General features: G+C 35.6%; 1 protein-coding gene across 8 annotated transcripts in view; it reads left to right on the forward strand.

Moving 5' to 3' along the window:
* Nucleotides 1-27,885, forward strand: part of RAPH1 (Ras association (RalGDS/AF-6) and pleckstrin homology domains 1) — a 112,461-nt gene that overhangs the window by 13,155 nt on the left and 71,421 nt on the right. For all 8 annotated transcript variants that reach the window (XM_081813825.1, XM_081813824.1, XM_081813826.1 and 5 more), the window contains exons 2-4: nucleotides 20,598-20,717; nucleotides 24,577-24,682; nucleotides 25,521-26,023. In XM_081813825.1, coding sequence (XP_081669951.1) covers nucleotides 20,598-20,717; nucleotides 24,577-24,682; nucleotides 25,521-26,023 — 729 coding nt within the window. The remainder of the gene's footprint in view (nucleotides 1-20,597; nucleotides 20,718-24,576; nucleotides 24,683-25,520; nucleotides 26,024-27,885) is intronic.

Consider the following 27,885-nt stretch of genomic DNA (forward strand, 5'->3'; position numbering starts at 1 on the left):
GTTAAGCGTCTGCCTTCAGCTCAGGTCATGATCACAGGGTCCTGGGATCTAGCCCCATATCGGGCTCCCTGCTCAGCGGGAAGCCTTCTTCTCCCTCTCCCACTCCCCCTGCTGTGTTCCCTCTCTCACTGTCTCTCTCTCTGTGTCAAATAAATGAACAAAAATCTTAAAATATATAAATGACATAAAAGTTCTGTTCTATTGTTGGAGATTTTAATAAAATTGCCTAAGGGCAGGGACCATATTTAACCCTCTAAATAGCTGTATTCCCTGTAACTTATCAGCACAGTGCCCAATTCCTGGTAGTATTTCATTAAGCATTTGTTGAATGAACAATATTATTTCTTGTTAAAAAAGTAGTCTTTTTGGGGCGCCTGGGTGGCTCAGTCATTAAGCATCTGCTCAGGTCATGATCCCAGGGTCCTGGGATCGAGCCCCGCATTGGGCTCCCTGCTCTGCTGGAAGCCTGCTTCTCCCTCTCCCACTCCCCCTGCTTGTGTTCCCTCTCTCGCTGTCTCTCTCTCTATCAAATAAATAAATAAATAAATAAAAAAGGTAATAATATTCTTAGGTGAAAATTACTTTTTTTTTTTTAGTACAAATAAGTAGAGTTAATTCTGCTTGAACCTAGAATTGTTAATATTTCCAAATAGTAATTAAGCTTTGTTCTTTCTGGTTTTCTGAGAGAGAAGCACGCAGGTAACAGCTATCCTAAATTGGTATTCTTTTTTTATTATAGAGAAACCCAAATCTGGCTTTATTTTTAACCGAAAAGGAAAGCTAACTTTTTAACCTAAGAATTCGCTTGGAACACCTTGTTTGTTTTGTTACTTAAATTCCACATATGAGTGAAATCATATGGTATTTGACTTCCTCTGACTTATTTTGCTTAGCATTATACTTGCTATCTTTATCCATGTTGTTGCAAATGGCAATATTTCATTCTTTTTTATGGCTATATAATATTCCATTGTATGTATATACCATTCATCATTCTTCTTTATCCATTCGTCATTCGATGGACATTTAGACTGCTTCCATAGTTTGGCTATTGTAAATGATGCTGCAGTAAATATAGGGGTGTATGTATCCCTTTGAATTAGTGTTTTTATATTTTGGGGGTAAATACCAAGTAGTGTAATTACTGGCTTATGGGGTAGTCCTATTTTTAATTTTTTGAGGAACCTACAGTGGCTGCACCAGTTTGCATTCCCACCAGTAGTGCAAGAGGGTTCCTTTCTCTCCATATCCTCACTAATACTTGTTTCTTGTATTTTTAATTTTAGCTATACTGACAGGTGTGAGGTGATATCTCATTATAGTTTTCTTTTGTATTTCCCTGTTGATGAGTGATGTTGAGCATCTTTTCATGTGTGTGTTGGCCATCTGGGTGTTGTCTTTGGAGAAATGTCTGTTCATGTCTTCTGCCCATTTTTTAATTGGGTTAATTGTTTTTTTGGCTGTTGTATCAGTTCCTTATACATTTTGGATACTAGTCCTTTATTAGATGTCATTTACAAATATATTCTCCCATTCTGTAGGTTGCCTTTTAGTTTTGTTGATTGTTTCCTTCACTGTGCAAAAACTTTACATTTTGATGAAGTTCCAATAGTTTATTTTTGCTTTTATTTCCCTTGCCTCAGGAGACAATATCTAGAAAGATGTTGCTACAGCTGATGTCGGAAAAATTACTGCCTGTGCTCTCCTTTCAGGTTTTAGGTCTCACATTTAGATCTTTAATCCATTTTGAGTTTATTTTTCTGTATGTTGTAAGAAAGTGGTCCAGTTTCATTCTTTTGCAGGTAGTTCAGTTTTCCCAACACCACTTGAAGAGATAGTCATTTTCCTATTGGATATTCTTTCCTGCTTTGTTGAAGATTAATTGACCATATAATTGTAGGCTTATTTCTGGGTTTTCTATTCCATTGATCTATGTGTTTTTATGCCAGTACCATACTGTTTTAATTACTATCACTTTGTAATGTAATTTGAAGTCTGGGATTGTGATACCTCCAGTCTTTTTCTTTTTCAAGATTGCTTTGGCTGTTAAGGGTCCTTTGTGATTACATACAAATTTTAGGATTGTTTGTTCTAGTTCTGTGAAAACTGCGTTTGGTGTTTTGATAGGAATTGCATTAAATCTGTAGATTGCTTTGGGTAGTATAGACATTTTAACATTTGTTCTCCCAACTTATGTGCACGGAATGTCTTCCATTTCTTAGTGTTGTCTTGAATTTCTTTCATCAGTATTTTATAATTTTCAGAGTACAGGCCTTTCACCTCTTTGGTTAAATTTATTTCTAGGTATCTTATCATTTTTGGTGCAATTGTAATTTGGGTGTTTTCTTAGTTTCATTTTCTACTGCTTTGTTATTAGTGTATAGGAATGCAACAGATTTCTGTATATTGATTTTTTATCTGCAACTTTACTGAATTCATTTATCAGTTCTAGTAGTTTTTTGGTGGAGTCTAGGTTTTTCTATATTATATGTCATCTGCAAATATTAAGAGTTTTACTTCTCCTTACCAGTTTGGATGCCTTTTATTATTATTTTTTTTTAATTTCCTTTTATGTTGTCTAATTGCTGCAGCTAGGGATTCAATTCTATGTTGAATAAAAGTAGTGAGATTGTAAATCCTTGTCTTGTTCCTGACCTTAGAGGAAAAGCTCTCAGGTTTTCACCATTGAGTATAATGTTTGCTGTGGGTTTTTCATATAAGGCCTTTATTATGTTGAGGTGTGTTCTCTCTAGACCTACTTTACAGAGGTTTTTTATCATAAAGGGATGTTGTACTTTGTCAAATGCTTTTTCTTCATCCTTTGAAATGATCGTATGGTTTTTATCTTTTCTCATATTGATTGTATCAATTTCATTGTTTTTGCAAATACTGAACCACAGTTGTATCCTGGGAATAAGTCCCACTTGATCATGGCAGGTGATTTTTTTAATGTATTGTTGGATTCGGTTTGCTAGTAGTTTCTTGAGGATTTTTGTATCTGTATTCATGAGAGATATTGGTCTATAGTTGTCTTTTTTTGTGTGGTGTATTTATATGGTTTTGGTATCAGGATGAAACTGGCCTCATAGAATGAATTTGGAAGTTTTCTTTCCTCTTCTATTTTTTGGAATAGTTTGAGAAGAATAGGTATTAACTCTTCTTTAAATGTTTGCTAGAATTTACCTGTGAAGATGTCTGGTCCTAGACTTTGGTTTGTTGGGAGTTTTTTGATTACTGAATGAATTTCAGTACTTGTAATTGGTCTGTTGAAATTTTCTATTCCTGTTTTAGCTTTGGTAGGTTATATGTTTCTAAGAATTGATCCATTTCTTCTAAGTTGTACAATTTATTGGCATATAGATTTTCGTAATATTCTCTTACAAGTGGTGTCGGTTGTTATTTCTCCTCTTAGTGAGTTTGTTGTTTTGATGAGTGTGGCTAGAGGTTTATCAATTTTTTTGATCTTTTCAAAAAACCAGCTCCTGGTTTCATTGACCTGTTCTGTTGTTTCTTTAGTTTCTGTATCAGTTATTTCTGCTCTAGCCTTTATTATTTCCTTCTTTTTACTGGTTTTGGGTTTTGTTTGTTCTTTTACTAGCTCTTTAAAGTGTAAGGTTAAATTGTTTGAGATTTTTCTTGCTTCTTGAGGTAGGCCTGTATTGCTATAATCTTCCCCCTTAGAACCACTTTTGCTGCATCCCAAAGATTTTGGACCATTGTGTTTTCATTTTCATTTGTTTCTGTGTAATTTTTGATTTCTTTGATTTCTTGGTTAACCCATTCATTGTTTAGTAGCATGTTATTTAACCTCCATGTATTTGTGCTCTTTCCAGATTTTTTTCTTGTGGTTGATTTCTAGTTTTGTAGCGTTGTGGTGAGAAAAGATGCATGATATGACTGCAGTTTTTTTTTAATTTGTTGAGACTTGTTTTGTGACTTAATATGTGATCTGTTCTGAAGACTGTTCCATGTGCACTTGAAAAGAATGTGTATTCTGTTTTAGGATGGAATGTTCTAAATATGTATGTTAAGTCCATCTGGTTCAGTGTCATTGAAAGCTACTTGTTTCCTTGTTGATTTTCTCCTTGGATGATCTGTCCATTGATGTAAGTGGGGTATTAAAGTCCCCTATTATTATTTTATTACTGTTAATTATTTCCTTTATGTTTGTTATTACTGTTTTATGTATTTGTACCCTCCCATATTGGATGCATAAATATTCACAGTTGTTATATCCTCTTGTTGGATTGTCCCTTTTATATAGTGTCCTTTTTGATCTCTTGTTAGTCTTTGTTTTAAAGTCTATTTTTCTGATATAAGTATTGCTACCCCAGCTTTCTTTTAACATCCATTTGCATGTTAAGTGTTTCTCCATCTCCTTACTTTCAAAATGCAGGTGTCTTTCAGTCTGAACTGAGTCTCTTGTAGGCAGCATATAGATGGGTCTTGTTTTTTACCCACCCTGTCTCTTTTGATTGGAGCATTTAGCCCATTTACGCTCATAATTATAGATATGTATTTATTGCCATTTTGTTACTTGTTTTGTGGTTGTTTCTATAGATTTTCTCTGATACTTCTCTTGCTCTCTTTCATGGTTTGTTGGCTTTCTTTAGCGATATACTTGGATCCCCTTATTTTTTTTTATTTTATTTTTTTAAAGATTGTATTTATTTGACAGAGAGACACAGCGAGAGAGGGAACACAAGCAGGGGGAGTGGGAGAGGGAGAAGCAGGCTTCCCGGGGAACAGGGAGCCTGATGTGGGGCTCTATCCCAGGACCCTGGGATCATGACCTGAGCCGAAGGCAGACGCTTAACGACTGAGCCAACCAGGCACGCCAGATCCCTTTATTCTTTATCTATTACTGGTTTTTTATTTGTGTATTAGGTTTGTATATAACATCTTCTGCATATAGTACTCTATATTAAGTTGATGGTCACTTAAGTTTGAACCCATTCTTTACTCCTCTGCCCCTTACGATTTAGGTATATGGTGTCATACTTTATATCTTTTATTTTGTGAATCCCTTGACTGATTTTTAGAAGTATACTTATTTTACTGCTTTTGTGCTTTCTACTTTTCTTACTCCTATTTATGGTCTTTCCACTCAAAGAGTCCCCTTTAACATTTCTTGTAGGTCTGCTTAATGGTCATGAATTCCTTTAACTTTTGTTTGGGCAACTCTGTCTCTCCTTCTATTCTGAACAATAGCCTTGCTGGAGAGAGTATTCTTTGTTGCAGGTTTTTTGCTTTCAGCACTTTGAATATATCATGCCACTCTCTTCTGGTTTGCAAAGTTTCTGCTGAAAAAAAATCAGCTGATAGCCTTATGGGGTTTCCCCTTGTATGTAACTGTCTGCTTTTCTCTTGCTGCTTTTAAAATTCTGTCTTTATCACTACTTTTTGCGATTTTAATTACTGTGTATCTTGGTGTGGACCTCCTTGGATTGATGTTGCTGGGGGCTTTTTGTGCCTCCTAGATCTGGGTTTTTGTTTCTTTCCCCAGATGTGGGAAGTTTGCAGCTATTATTTCTTCACATAAGTTTTGTGTCCCCTTTTCTCTCTTCTTCTTCTGAGATCCCTGTAATATGAATGTTGTTATGCTTGATGGAGTCACTGAGTTCCCTAGGACTATTTAGACTAAAGTCAGTAATTAAGAAGTAGAACTTCAGACAAAGATGGTTTGGAAGGGGTTGGGGGAGACCTTTGGATTTGCAAGTCCATCTTTTCTTTTGCATATTAAGAAAATGAGAACTATGGATTTAAATGATTTAGCCTGAAGTTGTAGTTAGTTAGTGGTAGAATAAGAATTTCCAGTCTCGGGACGCCTGGGTGGCTCAGTCGGTTAAGCGTCTGCCTTCGGCTCAGGTCATGATCCCAGGGTCCTGGGATCGAGTCCCACATCAGGCTCCCTGCTCCGCGGGGAGCCTGCTTCTCCCTCTGCCTCTGTCTCTCTCTCTCTCTGTCTCTCATGAATAAATAAATAAAATCTTTAAAAAAAAAAAAAAAAAAAGAATTTCCAGTCTCTCCTGACTCCTTGTTTAGTCCTAGATGGCTTGGGCTAGGAAGATCTTGCAGACTTTCTTTAAATGAACACTTCCAGTAGTATAAGGTAATGAAGGTTCTGTCTTTACTAATTCAAACGTAGGGCATAAAAAGAAAAGATATACTTCCGTTTTTTTTTTTTTTCTTCTTCTTAAGTGGGCTCCACACACAGTATGGAGCCCAGTATAGGGCTTGAACTCACAACCCTGAGATCAAGACCTAAGCTGAGATCAAGAGTCAGAGGCTCAACTGACTGAGCCACCCAGGTGCCCCAACTTGAGTTTTCTTGTTAACCAGTTTGTGTTAAAATTTTAGGGGATGTTTTAGCATTTGTTGTTTAAACACCCTACAAACTAAACTCGTTCTGAAAATTTCAGTAACTATTTGCCCTATCTTTTCACCCAAAGCAATTCTTGACCATTAAATACCATTTCTATTTGTGGCTGGTTAATGTCAGAAATAATGAGCCATCTCTGGTTGAATTTCTGACCTGCCATAATAAAATACTGATATACAAAGATGGAGGAAGAACTACTACTGTATGTGGGATTTACTAGTAAAGTGATTTCTCCCCAACTTTGAGTTTCTATTAAGAGTTCTGGCTAATTCTGAAAATCTGTTTTAGCAATTATGTGAATTCAGAGTTCTGGCTAATTCTAAAAGTCTATTTTAGCAATTGTGTGAAATTTAGGAATTGAGAGTGGCTTCTTTCACAGATATGGGGAGAAAAAAGATTGACAGATTGCGAAGAGAAAAATCTAAAGAAATGGAGATAATAAAGCAGGTTGCAGAACAGGCGTACAGCATTTTGGAATGAAACCTTGGAAAGGAGGGAAAGGGAGTTGAAGAAAGTTGAGAGAAGAGATACAATGGGATAAACATATTGATAAATTTCCTTATACTTTGAATTTGATTAGATTCTTTGTTTAAAATTAGTTTGAGTTAGGTTTCTGTTTTGTACAGGAACCCTTAGTATTACTCACTTGTTACTTTTTAGGAGAGTTGTATTATTAATACAGCTATTGAGTCAAATCCTATCCCTAGAAACAGATAGCCTTATAGAAATATTATCAAAAATTCTGCCAAAACCAAAGTGCATTGTAGAAATTTCTTTGACTTTTTTTAAAACCATTCCTCTGTTGATAGGGAAATTAATTTTAAATGTTTTGGTTACTTGAAATTAGCATTTATTGAGAATTGGCGAAATTAGCCTTTCTTTCTTTTTCTTTCTTTCTTTCTTTCTTAGTTCACCTTTAGCTTTGAGTCCTCTGAAATTAGATGTCATCTTAAGTTTGGAGTCGTCATAGAAATGTTTAGCAGAAAAAAGTTGAAATTCAGATGAAGAAAGTATATGTCTCTTTGGTGTGGGGTGACAAATGAGAAGCATATGGTCTCTCTTCTGAATCTGCAACCTAGTTGGGTGTGGAGGGTGATAAGGCAAGTGCACAAATAACCACCACATAATATAAAGCTGATTTGCTCTAAGTGCCATAGAGAGATACAAAGTTCATAGTCCTCTTGGAGGAAGTAGCATCTAACTCTTTTGTTTAGCAGTTATGCTTAAACTTTTCTTTAGTTTTTTTTTTAATTGAGATATAATACACATATACAACATTTTTTAAAAACTTATTTACAAGGTTGTACAACTTCACTATCTGATTCTAGAATAAACTTTTTTAAAACTTTGAGTGTTTTTAGCTGAGGTTGTGCCCTCTAGTTTTCCGGCCGTACCACTCCCTGGCTACTGCTGGTATTTATATTGGTCACCTGACTCCTGAAGGCATTATACTCGAGAGAGTTGTTTTTTTTAGTTTCATTAGCCTGGAAGCAAATGCCAAAATTTCCCTGGGAGTGCCAGTGTGGGGAATACTGGCTCTTGTCCTGCATTCTTTTTCCCACTTATATTCCTTTGCCCATCTCTTTCTAACTCCAAGAATGCTCTCCACTTCTGCTGCAGCAGAAGGGATGTGAGGGATGGCTTCTCATTGCCCTCGAGAGGGCTTCTTTAGAATAAAAACCAAACTCTATTTCTTGGTTTACAAATCTTTGAATGATCTGGCCCTCTCTTCCTATCAGACTAATTTTTCTTTCTGTTCCCTGATACACCAGACTTGTACCCTCTACTTGGAATTCTCTTCTCTCTGATCTGTGCATGTCTGATTCCTTCTTGTCACTCATATCTCAGTTTACATATCACTACTTAAAGAGGCCTTCTCTGTACATCCAGTCTAAAACAGCTACTCTGTCACTTTCCATACAATCCTAATTTAATTACCACCACGGTTGTCATGGGTCTTACTTGTTTTGTTTTTGTTGTTTAATATTTCTCTACCTTGACTAGAATCTAAGTTTATTGTTAGCAGATCCCTTGTTTGTCACCTTTGTAACTATATAACCTGAACTTCCAGAACAGTGTTTGGCACAGTGTGTGCTTAATGTATATTTGTTGAATAAATATTGAATGAAAATGCTTGCTTTGATGGCTCCTACTCTGGTTCATCTCCCTGTTTCTACCTGTTTCTGTCTTCCAGAAATTTGCCAGAATCTCTGATCTTTGGATGCTTTTGCCATCTCTAGTTTCATTGCCTTTGAGTTTATTCCCTTTTGTAATTGTTCACTGTCATTTTAGTGGGATTTTAGGGAGAGAGAGAAATGTATTCTCTGGTTCTTTTGACAGGTTGAGATGTTGCAGTCAGGTTGAAAACATGAACAAAGACCAAGTTAAGAAAACTCGGCTTGTTTTTTGAGAATACCTAAGTAGTTTAGGTTGTTTGAAGGGTAGAAGATAAGGTTGAAAATTCGGGTTGAGGACATGTCAGAGAGGGCGTGAAATCATTTGGTGAAGAGTTTGTACTTAATTCAGAATGTCATGGGGAACCCTTGTCGGTGTTTGAGCAGAATCATGGCATGAAAAAAGTTTTTAAGGAAGATTAGTTTGACAGTGATGGATTATGAAAAGATAGGTAAGTTAGGAAGTTGCTAGTATAATCTGAGGACAGTATAGTATGGATCTGAGCCAAGACAGTAGTCACTAAAATAAGAAAGAGGGCAAAGGCACAGAAAAATAGTTGAGCCTTCTGGTGCTGACATTGATGAATTGCTCTGTGATAATTACAGTGTGATGTGACTTTTATTTAGATGGATTGTTTGATTGTATGGGGGACTAAATTGAGTGTATCTTCTATCAGCAATGTGTTATAAGTGCCTTTCCTAGGATTTTTATGTTTATGAGATAGATGAAACAAAGCAGACATTTCAGCTTTGTTGGATAGGGGATATTTGGTCAACTCTGGCACTTGCCATCTGGATGTTAGGCAAGAGGTCAGGGAATATTTAATGAATAATGCAAGGTACAAGTGTCTTATTCCGTTTGTTCTCACATTTAATAACAAAATTCTTAAAGCAACTTGAAAACCCATCTTGAAGTCTTTATTTAGCTTAAGCCTTCTTATTTGATTAAATACAGTTGACCTTTGAACAATGCAGGGACTAGGGGTGCCGACCCCAGTGCAGTGAAAAGTCTGAGTATAACTTTTGACTCCCCCAAAATGTAACTAATGGCCTACTATTGACCAGAAGCCTTATCACTAATGTAAACAGTTGATTAACACACACTTTGTATGTTACGTGTATTATATACTGTATTCTTACAATAAAGTAAGCTAGAGAAAAGAAAATGTTATTAAAAAAATCATAAGGGGGGCGCCTGGGTGGCTCAGTTGGATAAGCGACTGCCTTCGGCTCAGGTCATGATCCTGGAGTCCTGGGATCGAGTCCCGCATCGGGCTCCCTGCTCAGCAGGGAGTCTGCTTCTCCCTCTGACCCTCCCCCCTCTCATGCTCGCTCTATCTCATTCTGTCTCAAAAAAAAAAAAAAAATCATAAGGAAGAAAAAATACATTTATAATACCGTATTTATCTTAAAAATCTGTATAAAAATGGACCCACTCAGTTCAACCTGTGTTGTTCACGGGTCAAGTATACTAGTTTTTGATTTAGAATGAATTCTGATTTCTTCCTGACCTGGTGTGACATTAACCAATTTTTTTTTTTTACTCAGTTACTTGGTTTTTTCATCTGAAGGTTAGAAATGATTGTCTTTGCCTGTGTGAAAGAATTATCTGATGAGTAGTTATTTTTCTAAAGTGGTAAGCTTTTATTTGCATTAAAACTAATTTTATGATGACCAGAATAAGCCAAAAACGTTAACTGAGTAAACAGGCAAATGCAATTTAGGAATGGTAATACATGCATACAATAATAAAAATCATGTGTTGGAGAAATATGCAGTTGTTTTTCAGGGACCTTAAACTGCATTATTTTATTTGGTAAGAATGTTTTTCAGCCTGTATGGTTTTTTTTTCCTTTAAGTTTATTTCTGAATTTTAAATAATGCATTAGTTGACATACTGTGTTTTCCTAACTAAACTACAATTTCCTGAGGGCAGACTTTATCTCCCCTTCCACCCTCCCTCCCTCTCTCTCTTTCTAAATTTATTTTCGTATAATTTGAAACTTACAGAAAAGTTGTAAGAAGAGTATAAACAACTCCCACATTCCCTCCTAGATTCACTTATTGTTTACTTTTTGTCTAATTATTATTCCTCTCTCCCTTCTGAGCCATTTGAAAGTGAGTTGCAGACATTGTGCCCTTTGATGACTAAATTTTTCAGTGCATGTTTCCTAAGGGCACAGATACTGTCTTACATAACTACAATGGTATTATCAAAATTAGGAAATATAACATCGCTATAATACTGTGATCTAACCCACAGCCCTAGTCAAATTTTGGCAATTGTCCCAATAATGTTCTTTATAGCTATGTTTATATGCTTACGTATTTTCTCCGGGTCCAAGATCCAGTCCAGGATCAAGCATTGCATTTAGTTGGCATGTCTCTTTGGTTTCCTTTAAACTGGAACACATCCTCAGCCTTTTTGTTCTTGACCTTTGCGTTTTTTAACCATAGGCCAGTTATTTTGTAAAATGTCTTATGATTTGATTCAGGTAATGTATTTTGTCAGGAATACCACAAAATGATAATGTATCTTCACAGTGCATAATTTCTCAGGAAGTATGTGATGTGGGTTTGCCCCAATTAAATTTTATCACTTGGTTAAGGCAGTGTCACCCAGTAATTTGTGGGGAGATATTTTGACAATTTGTAAATAGTCTTATCAAATTTTTACCCATAAGGTTTAGCATCTATCAATGATTCTTACCTGAATCAGTTATTACAATGGTTGCAAATGGTGATCTTCTGTCATTTCATCTGATTTAATTCATTGGCATCCTATGAGGAAGAGCTTTCTTTCCCATGTATTTATTTATATCAGTATGGGTTCATGGATTCTTATTTTATTCAATGGGTTATCATTTCTTCCTGTCATAAATGATTCTGATGCTTAAATTGTCCCATATTAGGCTCTATGGATCTCCTTCAAGCTGGTTTCTATGTCCTTATGACATGTCCCCATCTTTATTGAGCACTTTCTAGCACAAGAAGATATTCTAGGATCTCATCTTATTTTTCCCCAGCCCCAACGCTTGAGTCATTACTCCAAGGGTTCCTGGTTACTTTTTAGGTAGAATATGTATTTAGAAACCAAAAACTGGGTGCTAGGTATGGTAATTGCTACTGGAGTGTCATTGCTACTAGGCCCTTTGAGTGGACCTACCTACAAACACACATGAACATATATCTATCTTTATTTCTACCCCTCCTGTATTTCCTCTATCTCTTTGAAACCTTGAGTTCATAATGATGATTCAAAATATAGCCCAAATGGCTCCTAAGCCACATGCTACTACTGTCTAGCACTCTCCCTCCAGTTGAAGCTGGAGAGTACATGCACAATATCAGCTATCTCCATAGATAACTGGTATGTAGGTAGTATAGCCAGAAAAGTCCCAAATGTGGAGCAGAATAAGCAAGATGAACATCTCTGGAAGCAGTCATGGAAGCCCCATTTCTACAGATAACTTATAGTGACTGTATGTGTTTCCTAGGACTGCTGTAACAACTCACCACACTGGGTGGTTTAAAACAACAGAAATGTATTCTCTCACAGTTCTTGAACTTGAAAAGGTGGAATATAAACAAAAGAATATTACACTTACTACTATTATTTGTTTTTGTTTATTGGTTCATTGGGTTTTTTTTTTTTAGTTGCTCTGTGATTTCAGATTATGGTTTATGCTATATTGTGTAATTCATAATTATAAGATTGATCATTAGAACTTCTTATTTATTAGGAATGTTAGGAGTTTCTTTGTAGACTATTGAACTTAGATTGGTTTTTCCACTTTAGATAAGGTGTTCCTGTTTGGGGTTTAATAGATTAGCAATATCCAATATTATGAAAAATCCAATGTAAATAAAGAAACAGATATGGTTCATTATTCTGTGAAAGGAATTCCTTTGCTGGGGGTGCATTCAAGTGCTTGATAAAGAAAACATTAACAAATCACCTTGATTTGATTTATCTTGTTTGTTTTTATGCTTCCTTATGTGATCTTCAGTAATCTTAGAGTTAATGTACATGATAATGAACAGGATGTGTTAGTTACATCTTGGGTTGTCAAAAACTGAAACACAAATAAAGGAGTTAGCATAAGGGGTGAATCACCTCCCCTAGTATTTCTTTTTCCTCTGGATAAGGAAAGATGGCCAGCCCACAAATAGTACACCTCTCTTGTTTGCTAGGGAGGTTTCGTTCCATGTAGAAACTACAAACCTTGGTTATGTCAGCTCACTCCCAGAGGACTAGGCCATACAAGTTTCCTGGTGGCCAGTTTACTCAGATTGCTCCTATGAAGCCTTGGAATAACAAGTTGCTTCCTTCTCAGTCCTCTTTCAACACTTCAGAGACCATAATTTCCTTTAAATTTGCTTCATGCACAGGCCTACAAAAGGAACTTTTTTCTTAGAGAATTTTTTAATCAAGATACTTCAGTGTTTACCATCTCTCCCACAGTTAGGATTAATGTTCTTTGTAATCATAGAATGTATTTTTTTGCCTTCTTTGTATCCTGTACAATACTTGACATAATGCTGTTTGTAGGCAAGTGTTAGACCCTAAGTAAAACTTGGGCCATTTCTGTGGAGGACCACTAACCTTAACAGAGAAAACTTCAGTGATCGATTTACAAAAAGCATCTTTTGATTTTTTTTTTTTACTTAAATGCTCTATAAATTAATAAAATACAAAGTGATGTTTATTTAAGAATAGGCACACAATGGAAAAGGATCCTCAGAAAAAGAACCTGGTGTATATATAGAACATAAATATATAAATTTAAAAGAATTAAATTTTGGGAAAAATCAATTTACGGTTCTCTAATGCCAAACTAAGCTACCTATGTTAAATGTAATAACTACAGAAAAGAATGACTAATAAAATAAAACTAAAAATTTACAAAAACATTTATCTGATTTCTGAGTCAAGAAGAATTTACTGACCAAAACAGTGCAACAGTTGGCCCGGAAAAGAATTTACACATTTGATAACTTAAAAAAATAAAACTTTTAGCAGTATCTTAAAAAAAAAAAAAAACAACGAAAAAAGACCATCCAAAATTAAAAGATAAAACCTGAGGAAAATGTTATATATACAACACACTTAATATCTTGATTCTGTAAAGAACTCATATAAATTCAGGTGGTTCATTAAATTCCCAGTTTCCATTTGGGCAGTTTACAGATGATGCCATTTAGTTCACAGCAGAACTGTGTTCTGTGTTGAAGAGTTGTAGGTCAAGAGGGAAGTAAATCAACCACACCTCTCTCTGGGTGCCCTAGTCAGATGAATAGTTAATGGCCCTTCATCCCCCACAGTTCTCACTTCATTTTATATTATATCATGTCCTATTTCTCTCCTTTTCGTTCTCTGCTCTGACTTCCTCCCTCCTCCTTTTGATGAGTCTTCTTCCTCTTTTTGTGCCTTACTAATTATAACAGTTTTTTTCTTACTGTTTCTTTTGTCTGATTTAGGTTTCCTTCCTCCTGCTTTATTTTGCAAGAGTTGTATCTTGCACAGTTGGGGGCATTCCTTGAACCTGGAAGTCTTTATAGCCAGCCTCCCTTCTCTAATGCCTGTTTTTCTTTGGAATTATCAGAGTAGAGCAGCATAGGAATTTTTTCAAAAACTGTTTTTGTGATAGAGTTACTGAAACATAACGGCATAAAGAACTAAAAATTATATCTAAATGAATAACTCTCAGAAGAAGCATGGAACTGTGGTAATGAGGGTATGTTGATGAAGGGATCTTGTCACTGCCTAATTTCTTAATGGGCTTTGGGAGTACATGTCTTATTTTGCCTTTAGCCAAATTGTGGTTGTGTGAAACTGCATTAATTTTGTCTTGCAAGTCCTCCCAGTAATTATAACACAACACACTGCAGCAGTTGTTAGACTTCAGTAGGCATAAGGAATACCTGGGGTGACTTGTTAAAAATGTCCCAGGACCCTGGAAATTAGTATTTGGTAGATCTTGAACAGGCCATTTTTAAAACTGACTTTACAAGAAGCACCCCAGATAATTTTTTGATGTAGGTCCTTAGTAGACCACAGTTGGGAATACCTTGCCATACAGCATCAAGGCCAAACTCTTTGATATGGCTTATAATTTTGCCCCTAATTCCTCTCCAGCCCCATTTTTCCATGGGTCTACACCACACATCTTATGCATTAGAAATGTTAAGTCATTAGAGTTCTCAACATGTCTTACTTTGTCACAGCTTTATACCCTTCCACATTACTGGTCCCTCCACCTAAAACAGCCTTCCCTTTCTCTGCCTTGCACATTCATTCTTCAGGTCTGGACTGAAGCATCATCCCTTTCTTCTCTCCTCAAACTAAGTTGAACCACAGTCACATAACATACCTCTGTTAAAGCACTTAACACTGTTTTATCATTGTTGGTTCCCTTGTCTGTCCCCTACTAGATTATATATTCCTTTTTTTTTTTTTTAAAGATTTTATTTATTTGTCAGAGAGAGCACAAGCAGGGGGAGCAGCTGGCAGAGGGAGAAGCAGGCTCCCTGCTGAGCAAGGAGCCCGATGGGAGGACTTAATCCCAGGACCCTGCCTGAGCCACCCAGTCCCTAGATTATATATTCCTTAAAGACAGAGCCTATCATGTCCATCTCTATTCCCCCAGTTTCTGGCACATAGTAGATGTACAGCAAATATTAAATCAAAGCTTCTCTTGCCTCTTTGGAACATTGAGCCTGTTAGACCCAGAGAAATGCTATAGTGGCAGCTTTGCACCTCCTCCTGCATTCTCAGTTTTCATGTGGTTTTAAGTATACTTATTTTTACAAAAAAATATTTTTGAATTGTTAAAGGAACAAAAGGAGTTCAGTAATAAATAAGGCACCCTCATTCATTACCATGTATTTTTCTTGCTACTTTCTAGGTGACTTGTGTAAGTTGTAGTTCCTTTGAGGACTTCAATTTCCATTTCTATAATTATCTCTACATAATATTTACAGTAGCCTTCTATTAGTCTTTCTCTTCTCTAGTAACTCTTACACAGGTATTGTGTCCTCTGACTAAAATAGTATTTCTCTCCCTACCCCTTCACTTCTATGTTTAAAAATATGGTTGCCTTCTGGGGAAGAGAATAGACTTGGCTTTCAAGGTTATCTATATGACCTTAGTCCTTGACTTTTAAATCTCACTTTTTCCTCTTGTCTTATTTGAGTCAATCTCATGACAGTTTTATAAACACAGATTTTCTCCTTTGCTCTTTATGATTTCCCCTACCTGGAATATATACTCTAAGCCCAGCCTTCTTGATAAATGTCACCATTCTGTCTCACAGTGAGGAAAGTGAATAGTAAACCAAAATATCTCCCAAGAGGAAGGCTAATAGGGAAAATATGCTTGAATGAGTAACTTCATAGAAAATATAGTGGAGGGCGCCTGGGTGGCTCAGTCGTTAAGCGTCTGCCTTTGGCTCAGGTCATGAGACCGGGGTCCTGGGATCAAGCCCCGCATCGGGCTTCCTGCTCTGCAGGAAGCCTGCTTCTCCCTCTCCCACTCCCCCTGCTTGTGTTCCCTCTCTCGCTGTCTCTCTCTCTGTCAAATAAAATCTTAAAAATATATATATATAGTGGAAATAATACTGTTTCATACTAAAGCATACTAAGTGGATAGTTTTGTTATATGTAGTGGAGCTTTTTTTTTTAAAGATTTTATTCATTTATTAGAGAGAGAGATCACAAGTAGGCAGACAGGCAGGCAGAGGGAGAGGGAGAAGCAGGCTCCCTGCTGAGCATGGAGCCTGATGTGGGGGCTCCATCCCAGGACAATCCCTGGATGCTGGGATCATGACCTGAGCCTAAGGCAGACGCTTAACCGAATGAGCCACCCAGGCACCCCGCCATATGTAAGCTTTAACCTGTAATATTGAAGCACAATTATTGAATGTTAGTGTGAAATGAAACCAACCAGCATATAAACAGTGGAGGATCATTCCACCATTATTTCTGTTTTTACTTTATGAAAAAAATAAATGTAAATTAGTTTAAAATATTAGTTCAGTCATTATTCCCTGCAATCTGTGATTATTCTGTAATAAACATATGATTTTGAAATAATCAGGCTAACTAAACCTTCTCATTACCTGAGTCCTAATAACCCTTCCTCATTTTTTTTCCAGTTGGATATTTACTGGCATCCCTCAATCTATCTTCAAAACAGAATTCACACCCTCTCCACTCCCAACCTGCTCCAAGGAACAACAGGCAGGACAGTGTGGCTTGAAGGAAGAGTGGGACGAAAGATCAGAGAGGTCCCTGAAGGCCGGGATCACCCAGGGCTTTCTTGATCTGCCACTGATGTGGATTTTATTCTATATTCATTAAGTGTGCCCTTTGGGGAATAAACCTTTTCATTTGTGTTAGGGTACATTTATTCTTTCAGGACATAGTTTTCCTCAGATGTAATGGAGCAGAGAATTAAAGTGAAACTTTAATATATCCCCCCCCTCCAAAAGTACCTAATCTAAAAGTAAAAGAATAATTTAATAGTGTTTGGTCTAGTATGTATTATAGTTTCTTTGGGCCTATTTCCACATCATTAAGGAAAAGCATCACATTAGAAGCTATTCTTTTAAATCCAAATTATTTTAAAAATAAGATTCATAAGTTCTATTTTCTTTTCCTTAATTTTTTTTTTCCCTTTGGAGGGACAGTTGACTATTGTATTATTTTATTTGCAGTTTCTGCTGTTGTCATTTCTAGTCGGGGCGTTATGTTGGGGAAATTCAGATTTAGAATTGTGATCCAATTGGAGACAGGCATCAATATATAATAGAGGATGAATTTCTGAACCATATTTGCTGACTTTAACAGTACAGAGCCTATAAGAAAATTTTGGGGGGGTGCTCTCATTTGGTGTGTGTAATAATCAGAAATGATGCCATTTCTGGGTGTAGGAGAATAAGGATCAACTTCAGCTTCTAGAGAAGGAAGAATGCTGTTTTAGGGTATAGATCTGTTTAGAAATGTTGTAGGACCTAAGTTTTTTGGAAAAGTCTCTGAATAAGTGTCTTAATTTTTTTTTTAAGATTTTTTTTTTTTTTTTAAATTTGAGAGAGTGAGAGAGAGAGAGTACATGAGAGGGGGGAGGGTCAGAGGGAGAAGCAGACTCCCTGCTGAGCAGGGAGCCTGATGCGGGACTTGATTCCGGGACTCTGGGATCGTGACCTGAGCCAAAGGCAGTCGCTCAACCAACTGAGCCACCCAGGTGCCCCATAAGTGTCTTAATTTTTATAAAATAACCCACATGGTGACAAATTCAAGGATGGAAAAAATTGGCAAAGATTACATAAATAGTAAAAGTCAAATAGTTGCTTCAGAATTTCCATTTATTTTATGACTCTCTGTTATCACTCCCTAGCCATATTTTCCTCTACTTTGATCTGCAGTAGTCTAGATAAAATAAAACTATTAATGAAAATATTTAAAGAGATACTTAAAAATCCAAATAATTATTGGGTTTGAATAGGAAAAGCTCAAAAAACCCAGCAGTCTTTGATGTGGAGTCTGTAGTTCCATTTAGCACCGTAATAATTTAAAAAACCCATTCATTTTGAACTGTTTTGCTTATGCTCTGAAAAACTATATGCAAAATTATATTCCTATTTCATTCTTTCCAGTATAGCTTCCTTATGGGCGATTATAATATGTGCTCAGAAGGGAAGTGCAGGCATAAGTATCATTATCTCAAAGCAGAATTCCTCCTAGAATATTTTAGCTTCTGGGTTATTCCAGTGTGTTTAGTTTTAAAGATTAGGGAGGAAGAGGAAGTTGACTTTTAAAATTCCCAGTTCTGTTGTTTGTTGGCCTTCATTACGAAGACTGGATATTCCTACTCCTAGATATTCTCAAACTAGCAACTATGATTTGAGTAATTAAGTTACCTGGTCAGATGAGGGGTTTTTTTTTGTACTAACATTTTGTTTTCCTGGGTAGAACAATGAAGTATGATATCAGGTTTCTATTGAGATAGTTCTGTAAATAGTTCATTAATGAATAAAAATCCTAGAACTAGTATTAACACAAACGAATTATAAAAACCAAATCTCTTTAAGAGTCAAATATATGATTTGGGGAATTGGTGGATATATTTTCCATTTGTCAAGAGAATTCCCTGATTTATACATGCTTTGAGAGTGAAATTAAGAAATGAAAATTAACAGTTTACATTAGAGATATTAATAAACTGTGATCCTTTGTAGTATTAAGTTTAAGAAAATTATTTCCCTTAAGTGATTAAATGGGATATGATCTGATTGTCCATATCGTTAGAACTAAGTTCAGTTTGTTTGTTTTTTTCTGAAGATTTTATTTATTTGTTAGAGAGACAGAGAGCACAAGCAGGGGGAGTGACAGGCAGAGGAAGAAGCAAGCTCCCCACTGAGCAAGGAGCCCGATGTGGGACTTCATCCCAGGACCCCAGGATCATGACCTGAGCCAAAGGCAGACGCTTAACTAACTGAGCCACCTAAGTATCCCAGTTCAGATTGATTTTGCAACACTATTTGACCCATTCTGCAAAATTTTATATAGTAAAATAAGGTTTAGCATTTAGCTTCATGACATCCCGTTAGATAATTAAATTCCTCAAATAGCTCATAACCACATTTTAAGGATCACAATTACTTTTGTTGATTGTTGCTTTGGAGGTGTAATATGTGTACAAATTCTTATTTAAGATTAAGGATATCTTTAATCTCTGAGGAATTGTTTAAACCAATAGGCAGGTAGTATTCCAAATATTGCCTAGATCCACTGGAACAAAATTTGTGTTTCAGAAATGTGAGTCAAGAGCATGGAATGTAGAATGATGATATTCATTGTGTCCTTGGGAAAGTTAATAGGTATTATTTCAAGTTGAAGGGAAAGGATTTGTGGTCAGATTACTTTGGAATATGTTGGTTTAAGCAAAGGTAGGCTTTACTAAAGATTTCTCAGAGAGAGACAAACCAAGAAACAGACTCTTAGCTATAGAGAACAAACTGATAGTTACCAGAGGGGAGGTGGGTGAGGGGATGGGTGAAAGAGGTGATGGGGATTAAGGAGTGCACTTGTTATGATGAGCACTGGGTGATGTATGGAATTGTTGAATCACTACATTGTATGCCTGTAACTAATACAATACTGTCTGTTAACTATACTGGAATTTTAAAAAAGATTCTCAGGGATTGTCTTTAATATTGAAATATATTAATCAGATTAATCTTACTCTAAGAACTTTAAGTATCTGGTCATTCACTGATCTTACTTTGTTTTGAATAATCTTTTCTTCCCTTTACAAAACAATATGCAGGTTCCATGTCAGATAACACATTATTAATGAGAAGAAAGAAAATAATCTCTTCTTTCAAGGATTTATACTTGAAAAGTCACCACATATAGGAAATTTTGTATTTGAATTTAAAGTTTTCAATTCTGGTTTTCTAAAGTTTATTTCAGTTCTGGTTCCTTGGATTTTGTCAGAACTGATGAGAAAGTAAGGTAGAAAGAACACTACGAGGAGGAACTAATTCAACAGACTAAACTAGATTAAAAATTTTGTCTTTTCTCTGAAGTGCTTTTTGGACTAAGGTTTTGCAAGTTATACTTATTTAATGTAAATAGATTGTTACAGAGTAAGTGAGATAATAATGTGCTGGATTGAAGTCTTGAAATTATTTGTAGTTTTTGGGGTGTTAACAGGATCTGTTAGTGGAGAAAACTGCACTACTATAATATCCTCTGATTAATGGGAGGGCTCTGCAATTTTAAAATTATTGTTACTTGTGATTCTGGTCAAAATCTGATACATTCTTTTCTTTCACAATTTCCTAAAAATTTGAGACTTAATTACTCATTTCTACTCACTTGTCAGCGTTGTCTCCATTAATGACTTCTAATTTCCTTGCATAATATAATCTCTAGTTTGGAAGGTTTCACTCCAGAGAGTTACAATATACATGTGCTGCATAATTTTTCAAGTTTAACCTGTTAAACTTCATTCTACCCAAATGTCTGTATTTCAGATGGATCAGTTATCAGATGAAGAAATTGACCATGGTGCTGAAGAAGACAGTGATAAGGAAGATCAGGACCTGGACAAAATGTTTGGAGCCTGGCTAGGGGAGCTAGACAAACTCACTCAGGTCAGAAATAGTGGCTTGAAAAATTGTTTGAAGATTTTAAATCATCACTGTGTGCTAAAAGTTTACTGTGTACACATAGGGATATGGATATAGGTTCCATTTTTAAATACTGCTGTAAAGGGAAAATGTCCAAAACGTTAACAGGTAAATGAATGGTAACTCTAGAACATGAAGTATTATCTTATGTGGTTATTTAAAGGAGTCTAAAAACAAAAAAATACCTGTGACAAGAGATTCTGTTCCTCTAGAGGGATTATTTAAAATCTGTTTTGTAAACTGAGACTGCTGGCTAAAAAGGTTTAAAACCCAAAATCTAAAAGTCTAAATTTTAGCAAATCCTATTCCATAACTTAATAAATGTGAATATTTACTACATTTTACAACATAAGTAATATCCTCACATGCAAGTATTTTCTATTACATAATTCTAGAATACTTACAAAATTTCATTTCAAGTTTGTTTGTTTTGTTATTTTAGTTTACTACGAAGTGTCATCTGTGCATCCACCCATATCACACATACCATGTTAATGGGATTTTCAGCTTTATATTAAATTGAGTTTACATTTTAAGTGGTTGGTGAATCTTTTAAAATCATTGTAAAGTTTTTTTGTGTGTGTGCATTTTCCTGGAAGAAGGTTCAGAGCTTTTACCACATTCTCATGATAATTGCCTCCCACCAAAAAAAGTTTAAAAACCACCCACCTAGGTTACCAATTTCTTGGTGTCAAGGGGTATTTCTTACTATTTCTTTTGTTCCCCCAGCACTGTGGGCACAGCAGATAATTATAACAAGTATGTTTATTTGAACTGGTAAATAGATAGACTCTTAATATGTCCTCAATTATATTCAAGTTATTTTACAGAAAATATTAAACCTACCTATTATTTTTCATTTCCACTGAGAGAAGCATTAGGACTTAAATTGCAGCAGAAGAACAGGATTTGAGGTTGAAGAATTTCCTATTTTGTGAAACTTTGAAAAAGGCAGTGAATGATTGTGGATCCCCTTCATATGATAGCTTCAAAAACTGGTTGGACACTATCTGAATGGATTCCTTTTATCTTGAGACAAATGAATAAAGAAGGCACCAATGTAATCTAATTCGATGATTCTACAGACTATCCAGGATTCTTTTTTATTTGAAATCAATTTGATAATTATAAATAGAAATGAAAGTTTTAAAAGGCTATTCTTAATATTTGTAAATTTATTTAGACACTAACTACAGACCTTTTCCCTGAATTTCTCTGTTATAAGCATCTTATATTCTTTATTGTAGAAAGGTTAGAGAGGAAAAGTGTCATTTAAAAAGGTAGTGAGATAACTTACAAGATACTCTGTCCTGAATCTACAGTATAATTCTAGACTTATCATAGGCAGTATCACAGCTGGGTTACAGTTTGTCCTCATCTTAATAGAGCTTGAGAAGAACAAGGATATTCCATCATTGTCTGAAGTTGTAGCCACTCTCTGTTAAGATTTTGGGTCTTGGGACTTCCAGGGAAGTTGGCAGAGTAGGAAGATTCTCACCTCACTTTGTATCTCATGAATACAGCTAGATAATCCCCACATCAATGTAATAACCCAGAAAATGACCTAAAGACTGGGAGAACAAACTTTCCACAGCTAAATGTAGAGAAGAAGCCACATCCAAGAGAGGAGGAAGGACGAAGACACGAAGGAGGGGCATCCTGGGCACAGAGAGGGGAGAGAAACAGACTCAGACAAGGGAGCCTGCATGGGGAAGGTGTATCCCCATAACATTTGGCTTTGAAAACTAGCAGGGCTGAATTTCCCTTTGTTCTTACAGTCAGTGGGACTTAACACCTGGAACTTTAACAATCAGTGGGGTTGGAACAGGACACAGTCACAGCAAGAGAGCTAAATAAAACAGGTAAATAATATGACTGATAGAGAATTTAAAGCAGTGGTCATAGAGATACTCACTGGGCTTGAGAAAAGAATGGAGGATCTCAGTGAGATCCTCAACAAAGAGATAGAAAAATTAAAAACCAATCAGAGATGAAGAATCCAATAACTGAAATGTAAGATATATGGAATAAATAGTAGACTAGAAGCAGTAGAACAGATCAGTTACCTGGAGGACAGAATAATAGAAATCAATCAAGCTGAATAGAAGAGAGAAAAAGTAATAATACAAAATGAAAATAGACTTCGGGAACTCCGTGACACCATCAAGTATAGTAACATTGCATTTTAGGGATCCCAGAAGAAGAGAAAGGGGGGCAGAAAACTTATTTGAAGAAATAATAGCTGAAAACTTTTAAAATCTGGGGAAGGAAACAAAAATCCAGATCTAGGAGCCACAAAGAGCCCCAACAAAGTCAATCCAAGGAGGTCCACACCAAGATATATAGTAATTAAAATTGCAAAAAGTAGCGATAAAGACAGAATTTGAAAAGCAGCAAGAGAAAAAAGTTGCAAGCAAGGGAAACCCCATAAGCTGTCATCTGATTTTTCAGTGGAAACTTTGTAGGCCAGAAGGGAGTGGCATGATATGTTCAAAGTGCTGAAAGAAAAAAACCCATAACCAAGAATACTCTATCCAGCAAGGCTGTCATTCAGAATAGAAGGGGAGATAAAGAGTTGCCCAGACAAAAGTTAAAGGAATTCATGACCATTAAGCAGGCCTGTAAGAAATATTAAAGGGAACTGTCTGAGTGGAAAACCATAAATAAGAGTAAGAAAAGTAGGAAACACAAAAGCAGTAAAATAAGTATATTTCTAAAAATCAATCAAGGGATTCACAAAGTAAAAGGATGTGAAGTATGGTACCATATACCTAAATCATGAGGGGGAAAGAAGTAAAGAGTGGGTTCAAACTTAAGTGACCATCAACTTAATATAGACTGCTATATGCAGATGTTATATACAAACCTAATATAAAATTAAAAACCAGTAATAGGTAGGCAAAGAATAAAAAGAAAGGCATCCAGGGCAGGCACCTGGGTGTCTCAGTTTAGCATCTGCCTTCAGCTCAGGTCACGATCCCAGGGTCCTGGGATTGAGCCCCGCATCAGGCTCCTTGCTCAGCGAGGAGCCTCCTTCTCCCTCTCCCTCTGCCTGCAGCTCCCCCTGCTTGTGCTGTCTTTCTCTCTCTCTGTCAAATAAATAAATAAAATCTGAAAAAAAAAAAAAAAGAGAAAGGGATCCAAGTATATCGTTAAAGAAAGCCAAAAACAAAACAAAACAAAAAAACAGGCTGTAAACTATAGAGAACAAATTGATGGTTAACAGAGGGCAGGGGGAATGGTATGAGCACTGAATAATGTATAGAATTGTGGAATCAGTGTATTGTACACCTGAAATTAATATAGTAGTATAAATTAACTAGAATTAAGATAAAAAAATTTTAATAAAATACATAAATACAAAGAAAAAAACTGATCTTGGATCTACACATTTTGAGTCCAGAATTATGCCTTATCTTCAGGGTACTTCATGCCAAGAATGAGACTATGCTAGACCAAAAACAAATCCCTCTGAGGGAAGAGATAACAGAATCTTACCTTGCCCATATTCATATATTTAGCTAATAGTGAATTTATGTAAAATGAGCTCAGTCACTATACTTGATGTATTTGGAAAGACATTCAATCCAAACTAGGATGGTCTTAAATGCCTTAAGTAATAAGCATATTATCTAAAAATTGAAAAACTATAACCAAAATAATAAAACTATAACCAATAAAACCATCATTTTACTTGTCCTTAAAACTAGAAGGACTTTGGTTTTATTAACTATTATATGACAGTTCACCTCATCAAATAACAAGCTTTATCTTTTTTATAATTGAAGCCTAAAAATAATATGACTTATTAAACTTTCTTTAGAGTTTGGATTCTGACAAGCCCGTGGAACCAGTAAAAAGATCTCCTCTTCGTCAGGAAACAAATATGGCCAATTTTTCTTATCGCTTCTCCATATACAACTTGAATGGTAAGATGTAATTGGAAGTAAAATGTAAGATAGTATACTAAATATATATTTAGTATACTAAATTATATAATGCAGAAGCAATGCAGCTACAGTTCCAAGTAGCTCAATATAAAAACTACATGCATAACTTGAGTGAGTTCTTCTATTTCTTGGTTTGTGCATTTTATTACTAATTCAAATGATCACAGAAAAAAAACTGAACTGGAACATAACTAAAATAGTTTTCTAGATACTAATAATTGACAAAGTACATACTCAAGTGGTACTTCATGACAAACCTACTTGCACTGTTGTATTTTCATTGGAATAAAGTCCAGTGAAATTACTTGTTAATTAGTTTTAAATCAGCCCCTCTGGCCTTTATTTATTGTATTCTACCTAATGAACTTTCTAATATTTGGAATTGACATCATAATCTGTAGTTTTTTAGGCTTTGCATTTTTTTCTCTCTATGCTCTCAGCTCTTTAAGTATTAACAACTCTACCATGGCACTGATCATATTAATAATATAGAGCCTGTGGTGAAAAGTTGCATGGGGGATGTGGTTAAAACTATAGGACAGTATATGATTTTTGCATTATTTTTAATCTTTCAACTCATAATTTTATTCTCTACTGATTACTACAAATCCTAAAAGATGGACTAGTTGCTTCTAAAAATTTCTCTGTGAATTTAAAACAAAAAACTCTTAGAAATAATATATTCAATAGGCTTTAGGCCCAATAGGATAAATTTCTTTGCTTCTTACCCCTTCATTCATTGACAGATTTATAATAGAATGTGTAAATTCTGATTCAGTCTATCCTGGAAACATCATGTATGTATTGTTCATTGCAGAAGCTCTGAATCAGGGAGAAACTGTGGATCTGGATGCCCTGATGGCCGATCTTTGCTCCATAGAGCAGGAGCTCAGCAGTATTGGTGCAGGAAATAGTAAGCGTCAAATCACAGAAACAAAACCCACTCAGAAATTACCTGCCAGCCGACATACATCAAAACATGGCACTTTGAAAGGATTGTCTTCATCTAACAGGATAACTAAACCATCACATGCCAACTACTCCCTGGATGACATCACTGCACAGTTAGAACAGGCTTCCTTGAGCATGGATGAGGCTGCTCAGCAATCTGTACTAGAGGATACTAAGCCCTCAGTAACTAATCAGCACAGAAGAACAGCATCAGCAGGCACATTGAGCGATGCTGAAGTGCGCTCTATTAGTAACTCCTCTCGTTCCAGCATCACCTCTGCAACCTCCAGCATGGACTCTTTGGATATTGATAAAGTAACACGCCCTCAAGAACTGGATTTGACACATCAGGGGCAGCCAATTACTGAGGTAAGTAGATGGAACTTTTTTCCTGCTATTTTAGTATTTTAAAAAGGAGGAAATGGTATTTTTAAAATGTAGTCTTAATTAACTTTCTTATTTTTTCTACATTTAAAATTTGTCAGGATCCTTCTGAGCTAAGTTTTAAAATCACTACAGAAGGAATATATTACCAGATATAGCAATGTCACAATGATTAAGAGAGTTTCTTCATTTTATTCTTAGGCTATTTGAAGCCCTTGAATTAATATGAGTTTCACATGATTAAAAAACTTGAAGTGTGGTTTATACTTGATGACATTTTGCAAACCTATTATAATTGTTATAATAGTAATTGCTGTTTAATGTATGTTTATTATAAAACAACAACTTAAGAAAAAGATGCCTACCACTGCTATAGTCCTCCAAGATTCTATTTTATTATCAAAGAGTCAGTGTACTGTAGTGGAAAGAGCCCTTGGGCTTGGAATCAGAAAACTGGGTTCCAAGTGGTGTTCCCTTTGCCACTCACTACCCATAGGACCTTAAATGAGTTATTCAGCCTCTGTGAACATCAGTTTCTCAGAAGTAAAATGGAGCTAATAGTACATGGTCTAATCCTCATATGGTGGTTTAGATAATCAAAAGTGATAATATATGTGAACAGATTTTTAAAGGACAAAGTTCTTCTGGATGTGATGGGGTGAGGGCAAGGAAGAAATTTTTGTTAAAATAAGTTTAGCAAAAGCTGAGTTTGGTGTAGGTAAATTCTTTATTGAATATTTTTGTCAAGAAGAAGGCAGTATTGTTAACAGGGTAGCAGCAAGAAAGATCAATGTGGGTAAAATAAAGCCAGCCCTTCTGTTCAGTTTATGTTTACAGTCCTCTCTACCACAGGGTAAAATAATCTATTCATGAATAATCATTACTAAGGTAAAATCTTGTAAAACAAGGTTTAAAGAATTACAGAGAAATTTAAAATTTACATCTATTACGCAACATTATTAATTTTTCCCCGTTGGTTTAATTCATAGATTAATTTCCATCAGTCAGTAACTCTTTGTACCTAATAATGTACCCAGTTTGTTCTGGGCACTGTGAAGCATAATAGACATAAATTTGAGTTTAATTGCTTGTAAAGAAAAAGTATATCAATCTAAAAGTAAATTTTCACTTATTTAAAATGAAGCTCATGTGGTATATATTCTGTAGAGAACTCAAAAATTTATTTCTGTCTTATGATACCTAGGGATTATATTTAGCACCAGCTCTATAGTATGTATCATTTATGTCTTTTAGATTTACCTGTTGGGATATGAGCAATATTTTATTAAGGATGTACTTTCTTGGTTATTCTGTGTTTTATATGTTGATATTCCTTCTTTCTAATCAGATTATTCTGAGTTGGGTCAGGATGCGTGAGGTCAGGTTAAACTAATCATTAAGGATCTTTATGTGTGTCTCATCTGTGAAAATATACTCACACAATAAAAACAAAGTAAAAAGTGAAAAGTCCTCTCCCAGCAAATTCTTTGGATGTGACCTAGTGGTATTCATGGGCAAAGATACCAGTGTTCAATAATATAATGTTTAGTGTAAGACTTCAATATAAAGTTTGGTGAGTAAACTAGGAATAAAGCAGGAAAGGAGTTAAAGTCTTCTCTATCCGTCCTGTTCTTGTGTCTTGCCTGGATGAGTAGAAAAGTGGTTTAACCAAACCTGAAACTTGGTTTGGCATACTTTTTTATGGATTTGGTCTGTTCTTCAAATCAAGAAAACCAATTGAGGCTTACTAGATCCCAAACCCATGTATCAAATTGTCCCTACACTCAAATACAATCTCTAAAAAATATTTTAATTACTTTTGCATATGTGGAGTTTAAAGAGTCAAA

Source organism: Leptonychotes weddellii, chromosome 3 (assembly GCF_054177405.1).
Source record: "Leptonychotes weddellii isolate Sample4059 chromosome 3, ASM5417740v2, whole genome shotgun sequence".
In the NCBI taxonomy this organism is placed as follows: domain Eukaryota; kingdom Metazoa; phylum Chordata; class Mammalia; order Carnivora; family Phocidae; genus Leptonychotes; species Leptonychotes weddellii.